Below are 7,564 nucleotides of genomic sequence, written 5' to 3'. Positions count from 1 at the left end.
CGGTATCAGAGAAGCCCTACCCAAAGTTAAAAACGGGTAATAGATCACAAATTGATAGCGATGGCCAATGGAGAATGTAACCTCCCTGAAAACGTTGGCAAAATGTAAGTCTCTGGATTACTATGACAAATTTCTTATCTAATTCAAGTTTTTTTTTTTATTCAAATTCTTCAATAATTAAGGTTACGCTCTCAAAGATTGCATCTAATTAGATGATGTTCTAATCAAGGCAATGAATTAGCAAAACCCTAATTAGCAAAACCCAGATTTTAGTATTGTCGAGTTTGCGGATCATAAATTGTTTTGGTAAAAATCAACCTTAGGCTCCTTGTAATCCCTAATTAGCAATCGTTAATGACACAGGCAGAATGTGTGTATTTGTGTATTGTTAGCTTCACTTGTAATCACTTCGTAACTGTAAATATTTCGTGACTCGGAATTCGGAAATATCTGATATACTTCCTCTTGCAGGAAGATTACGCCTTTTTTCTCGCATTCAGAAGGTTGTCTCTTGCTCATTGAAGCCTGCTTTTGGCGTCGGTTATTTTCATTATCCGCGTCACAAATGGTTGGAGCATGACACACTCTGGTACATTTGAAGTCCTAATAATTCTCTCTTGCGACTTCATTTGGCGGACGCTTGTTTTCTGATTGTAATCAACCTTAGGCGGTCAGGCCTCTGTAACCATCAGCGCTACAAGTAGAAATAATGTTAATAGATAGAACTTCTAAGCAATTTGAAACTTTCAGAATCATTCTTTAACAATAAACTCATGATATGTCTAATGTTTTACCTCTTGCAGGACGATTACGCCTGTTTCTAGCACCAACAAGGTTGTCTCTTGCTGATTGAAGCCTGCTTCTCGCGTCAACTATGTTCATTCGCTGTTGTGGCAAATGATTTGAGCACGACACTCCTACACTGATCACAGTAGTAATGCATTCCACTCTTCGTTGAAGCTCATCTTGGATTGCCCTTGGGTCTTCGTCTTCTTCAGTGAGATTATCTTCTTCAAGCGATGGGTCCGCAATTTGTATGACTTGGTCAGGTAATGCCGCTTTTGCATGTAGATGAAGGTTGTAGCCATCCTTGAACATGCTGTCTGTCGGACTCTTTCCTGTCATTAGCTCAAGTAACAATATGCCATAGCTGTAAACATCACCCTCTGTAGATGACTCACTTCCGAGCCCATACTCTGACATGTGAACCCAATGCAAAGGCTTAGACGCATAATTGGGTATCAGATATACATAGGCAAGCCTTAGAACATTCATTTACTATGAATCTATGTTAGCTAGGTAAGGTCACTAACTGTGCATGCATGAAGGGGTCTTTTGATGATAATATAGTTATATGATTTTTTTCAGACTAAATATAAATAGGAATAACACGATTATTACCTGGAGCAGCATAGCCTACAGTTCCCTTAATTCCAATTGTACTACTTTGATTCGGATGTCGAGGTTGAGTAAGAAACCTTGCTAATCCAAAATCTCCAACATGAGCGACCATGTCATTGTCAAGCAATATGTTGCTAGGTTTCAAGTCACAGTGCACTATTGGAGTTTCACACTCATGGTGGAGATAGCTGATTGCATGGGCCACATCAATCGCTAAATCCACCCTTTGAGCGAGGCTCATGTTTCCGTCGACTCCATGTAACCATCTGTCTAGGCTTCCATTGGGCATGAACTCGTATACTAGTGCTCTAAAATCATTTCTCTGAAAGTCAATACTTGAACAAGCTGTTATGATGCCTATTAGATTCCGATGACGGACATTCCTTAACGTGTTGCACTCTGCCATGAAACTTTTAGATGCACAACGGTGTTGCAAGTTGAGAACTTTCACTGCAACGGCCTTTCCATCCAAAATCCCCTTAAACACGGATCCAAAAGATCCCATCCCAAGTAGATTCTCTGAAGAAAAACCATCCGTTGCTTTGAGTAACATGTCGTACGACACTTTCATGGTTACAATCCCCATCATTGAATCTGATGAAAGAGGTGATTTTTTCTTTTTGAGACATGCCGGATCTGACCACGATGCTATGGCCACCATCCCAAATAGTGCGCCAACAATTGGGATTATCAATTTAAGGGCATGAGACATTATTCTTTTCTTTTTTCCCGAGCTTTTCTTCTCAATGCACTTTGGTAAGTGAAGCTGTTTTATTCCTCCACAAAGTCTGTTATTGCCAGCAACAAAGACCGCACTTGCATTTGCAAATACTAAGTTCGTTGGAACACTTCCCTCAAAGTCGTTATAAGATAAGTTAAGATAATATAATATAGGAAATTTAGAGAAGAAGGCTGGAATTGGTCCAGATAAATTGTTTCGAGAAAAGTCAATTTCTTGGAGGCTAGCCAAAGAAGCGAAGGATGACGGAATATTTCCCTGGAAAGAATTTCCATCCATGAAGAGGTGTTGAAGGTCGAAACAGTCACCGAGACTATCCGGAATGATACCCGAAAACTTATTGTTATCTAGTCCTAATAATACTAGGTTATTTTGTTTACCCATCTCCAAAGGTAGGGAGCCTTCCAAATAATTAGAAGACAAATCTAGCTCAACAAATCTAGCAGATCCATCAAATAGCTCATTATCCAAGGTTCCATTGAGTTCGTTATGTGATAAATTCAGGTACAACAAGCTTTGGCAATTCCTAAGGTTTGGAGGTATACTCCCTTCCAATTTGTTGTCATCTAAATAAAACTCACTCAAGTATGATAAATTGGCCATGGAATTGGGAATTTTACCTTTTAAATTGTTGGACTCCAGATGAAGTAGTTCCAATTTGTAGAGCTTCCCGAAATCTTGAGGGATAAATCCCGTTAATTTACAGTTGTACATCCATAATAGCTCAAGATTGTTGAGATTGGTAATACCTTCTGGAATTTTTCCACTTATCTGAGTATTTCGTATATCGAGCACTTGCAAAGAGGTGGAGAGATTGGCAAATGATTTGGGTAATATTCTGAAAAATAATTCGATCCCAAAATGAGGGCATGTAATTGGGTGCAGTTAACAAGTGTATCTATAAGATTAATGTCACCTTCTAGGAAGTTCCCTCCAAGAGATAAATAATTTAGCTTATGAAAATTCCCAACATAAAAAGGAACATTTCCTATAAAATTATTATAACCGAGTCCAATAGCTTCAAGAGTCATTTGTAAGGTTTTGGATCGTGATTGGAACTAATCTGTGAAATTGTTATGCTCAAGGTTCAACCATGTGAGTTGGGGAATATTGACGCCAACATCTCTTTGGAAGTTCTCCATGTAGTTGGTTTTCATCAAAATCAAGATATTGTAGGGATGAGAGATTAAAAAAGGATGTGGGAAGTCCGCCGAGAGTTCATTTCCTCCAACTCCAAGTCTGGTTAGATTTTGCATCCTATTAATCTTTGTTTGGGATAGTTCCTGTAAATGAGTTTTCATAAGCATATATTTTTACTAAAGAAGTGAGATTTTGTATAATGTCAAAAAGAGACCCCTTAAGATGGTTAATTTGCACACGAAAGTGTGTTAGCTTCGACAATGCTCCTAGTCCTGTTGGGAGTTTTCCCTCTAGCTTGTTGTTGGCTAAGTAAAACACTCTAAGGTTAACACAACGAGATATGTTGGCTGGAATTTCACCTACAAGTGTGTTGTTATATAACTGTAGTTCATTAAGCCTGATTAGATGACCTAATTGAGTGGGAATTTCTCCATATAGGCTATTATTGTAAAGGTTAAGGATCTTAAGAAAGCTTAGATTTCCTATGAAAGGAGATATGGTTCCTGCCAAACCTCTAGAACTCAAATCTAGTATAGTCACTCGTTTATGTTTACGCCCACATTTGACTCCCTCCCAAGAACAGTGGTGAATAGAGTCGTTCCATGAGCTTAAAACCCAGTTTGAAGGAACCTTTAGTTGGCTCTTGATGACCAACAGCGCGGCATGGTCGGTCGCATTGCCTGGGTGGTCAATGCTACGTAGTGCTAAACTTAGTGTAATATTTTGCATAATAAAAAGAAAGATGAGTAGAAAGGCTCGTTTGTTGCACACGGGAGAAATAAAACTTGGACTTTTATTTTGGATTGGTTTCATTTTGTAGAATTGTCAGCAGTTTAGTTGGTGTGAGATGCTTTTGAAGTTGATCACTCTTTCATATATATAGGCATTTAAATGATGATTTATTCTCTGGCCTACGTCTCGTAGTTAGCCAAGGGTAACTGCACCATCTACTACGGTAAACACTTCACCATTATTACTGTTGCATGATTTATTCTTTGGTCTCATTGCCGAACCTTTTTTCAAGATAATGTTTAAAAATAAAAAAATCAGCAAAATTGTGTCAATTTGAAAGTATTTTACAATATTGGGTCCATGTATGATCGGAATTCAAGGAGCTGGAAAATGGAAGACACGTAACACAAAGACGGCATTTTCTCTATGGACATGGCTAGCAGGCTGGCTTGTTTAATACTCGCAGTTTATTATATATAGTTTGTTGTGTAAACAAATCACGATCCTAAACTGTTTATTAAGTGGAGAGATTGAGAGTGCTTGCACACCACTGATAAGTTCAACTGAAAAGTTCACAGCCTTGAGCCAGTGTGTGGAGAATTAGAGCACATGCGATATTAGGTCTCTTATAATCACCCTCTCCATGCCTAAGGCATTTAGAAGCAAAAATAAACATATGAGAATCAAGCTAAGCACCTTAAATTTTAAGATAGTCATATTAGTCAGTAATTTAAGATGCTGCACCTTAAATATCTAGCATTACCTATTTTTGTTTAAATTTTACTAGTTTTTGCCTTTAGCCAGTGACACATAAAAGATTATGTTTGCTCTTTTTCCGGAAGAATTGACATCATATCACTGCCGTAATTACTCTGGAAAGAGTGTTTATGTAAAGCACTTGTGTTAAATGACTTGATCAACTGTTGACAAGCACCTCAAATTCTTTTGTTTTTCTATTGTTTTTAATGTTCGATGTTCGATACTACACTGGTCCGTCACTCTGTGTACAGTGCAGCGGCGCAGGTACGAATCTCTGTAAGCCATTTTGCAGTTTTATTTTGAAATATGATTAATTTTGAACAAAGAAAACATTAAAAGACTAGCTTAATTTTGTTTTCTATGCAACTACGCCATTTTGGTTGACGTTTGTTCTATGAACCTCACATGTCATGGCGTGTCTTCCTTCTCATATTTTTCTGATTCTAAGCGACACTATTTCGATAAATTTTTGGCCCGTATTTTTTTTTAAAAAAAAAAAAAAAGTTGGTTTCTGGGCCACACACTACAGAAGTTCTTGAAGTGATATTTTTTTATTGCTTTATATGCCAGCCATGGAGACGGTGATTACAAGGGATCTGATATAACATGTTCTCGTATTCTCGACATACTGGCTCATGGCTGTGAACTTTGCAGCGGAATTTGACTGGTACATAAATCTTACCAAACATTACCACTTAGACCGTCGTATTGAGGTGAAATATGAAAATTCCTGAGATGCCTAAAATTTATAAAAAAACAGAGTAAATAATGAAAAGTTATGTGTAGTGTATACATTGGGCGAGATCTAGACTAGTGACTCGATCTATCAACTGTTGACAAACACCTCAAATGCTTGTCTTTCTATTGTTTTTTTAATGTCCGATGCCACTGGTCCGTCACTCTAGATGATGATCATTGTACAATTTGAATTATTGAACTTGTCATCTTCAACACCTGCAGGTAAATGACATTTATTTCAAACGACGCGAAATTGTTGATGATGATTGATGATCATTATACAATTTGAACTAATGAACTTGTCAGGTACTGATCATCATCAACTCTTACGGGTAATGACACAGTTATGTCAAGTACTTGTCATCATCAATAATTTGAATTAATGCACCTTTAATCAAAACTAACTCTTGCCTGTCAGCCGTGGCCTGTGGTTGTTACTTGTTAGAGAATAGAGCATGGTTTAAGGTCAATGTGGCCCAAATTTCACGATTCAAGGACTATCTTGGGTCTCAATCATTTCACCTGTGCCCCAAATTTCACGTTTTCCTATCTTGCCTTGCATTTACACTCCCGCCATTTTCGTAGACAGTTTATCCTCTTAGTTAAAATTGGGTGATCGAAAATGTATTATGTTACTCAAAAGACATTTTAGAAGAATTTTGCAATTAAAATCAACGTTCTTAATTTCTTATATAACAATTGGCAGAATATGTTTCCTCTATACAATTGCTTTGTATTGTTTCTTGTTTTGTAGGTGGATTTTAAATTTATACAAATGATTGCGATGGACGATGGGATGAGTAATACATGGTATCTTTGGTTCGGACTTCAGAACTCTGTAAGCAATTTTCCAGTTTTATTTTGAAATCTGATTAATTTTAATAAAACATGGCATGAAAAGGACTTAGCTTTATTTATGCAAACGTTTGTTCTATGAAACCGACAGGCCGACATGGCATGTGGTGTGTCTTCCTTCTCATAAAGTCCGATCCTAAGTGACACCATTTTGTTAACGACTTAGCTTCTGAGCCACACACGACAGAAAATCTTGGAAGTAAAGACAAGCTTATATACCTTAGGAAGCAGGCAGCTTAACTTGATGCCCCATGTATGATGTTCTCCTATCGTTAGCCGATCTCTTGATCAACATTTCTTCAGTTTTGATCATTCAACTTTTCATAAATACTCCCTACATGTTTGTTACGTATAAGTTTGGCTACTTAAGTAATAAGGTGGTTTTATACTGTATAATGTAAAACGGATACAATTTTATAACTACTTTTTTCCATGTTTATAATTATATTTACGCAAAATCGTCTTAGGAGTATGAAGTTATACTATTATAGGAAACCGTTTCACGATGTCCTATCTTTTGCATAAACATTATTCTAAGTTAGAATAATCTTAGGTTGAGAGATAATCAATACTATATATTAATTCCAGAAACCAAGGGACTTTAATGTAATTAAATAAATCTATACAAATTAATTATACTATATAGTTTTAAATCGATAGCACCGTGTGATGGACCTGATAAAGGGACTTCAATGTAAATATTATATAGTTTTGGTTAAAAGTATAATATAAAGATGCCTTAATGAAGAATATTTATGGAAATTACATTAAATTAAAGTAATTAAATTTAGAAAATACAAGAATATAGTAATTTTCCTTAAAATTAACATGCCCCACTTATGCAATTAATTAGTATCATCATAGAATTATACATTAAACTAAATGTAGTAAAAGTAATAGTGGCAGCAATGAGATTAATAAAATTAATTGTATTAATGAATGTGGGAGTAGTGACAGTTATAATAATGACAGTGAGAGTAGTGAAAGTAACAACGAATGTACTGAAAGTAACAGTGGTAAGACTGGTAACAATGAGAAAAAGTATGAACAATTAAATAACCAATCGACTCAAGAAAATATTTTATTTATTTATATATAAGCCGGATAAAATTAACGGGAATAATGAATTTAACAGAAAAAAAATAGAGGAATTAGTAAAAGAAACAATAGTAACCACGGGAGTAGTGAACATAATGATAT

The 7,564-nt window shown here is 36.1% G+C and overlaps 1 protein-coding gene and 1 long non-coding RNA gene across 2 annotated transcripts; one reads left to right on the top strand and one right to left on the bottom strand.

The window, feature by feature from the left end:
• Nucleotides 1–312: 312 nt before the first annotated feature.
• On the bottom strand, nucleotides 313–2,026 carry LOC141605041 (putative LRR receptor-like serine/threonine-protein kinase At3g47570). The gene is made up of 3 exons (XM_074423664.1): nucleotides 1,402–2,026; nucleotides 795–1,196; nucleotides 313–694 (listed from the first exon to the last, which is right to left on the bottom strand). The coding sequence occupies exons 1-3, from the start codon at nucleotides 1,988–1,990 to the stop codon at nucleotides 672–674; spliced, it is 1,014 nt and encodes a 337-aa protein (XP_074279765.1). The 5' UTR covers nucleotides 1,991–2,026; the 3' UTR covers nucleotides 313–671.
• On the top strand, nucleotides 959–6,922 carry LOC141605042 (uncharacterized). The gene is made up of 5 exons (XR_012526273.1): nucleotides 959–1,049; nucleotides 5,342–5,438; nucleotides 5,732–5,815; nucleotides 6,264–6,347; nucleotides 6,456–6,922. It is a non-coding gene; the product is annotated as an uncharacterized LOC141605042 (long non-coding RNA).
• Nucleotides 6,923–7,564: the final 642 nt, after the last annotated feature.

Source organism: Silene latifolia, chromosome 10 (assembly GCF_048544455.1).
Source record: "Silene latifolia isolate original U9 population chromosome 10, ASM4854445v1, whole genome shotgun sequence".
NCBI lineage: Eukaryota > Viridiplantae > Streptophyta > Magnoliopsida > Caryophyllales > Caryophyllaceae > Silene > Silene latifolia.
The sequence above is the reverse complement of the archived record's forward strand: the minus strand, read 5'-3'. Positions and strand labels throughout refer to the sequence as shown.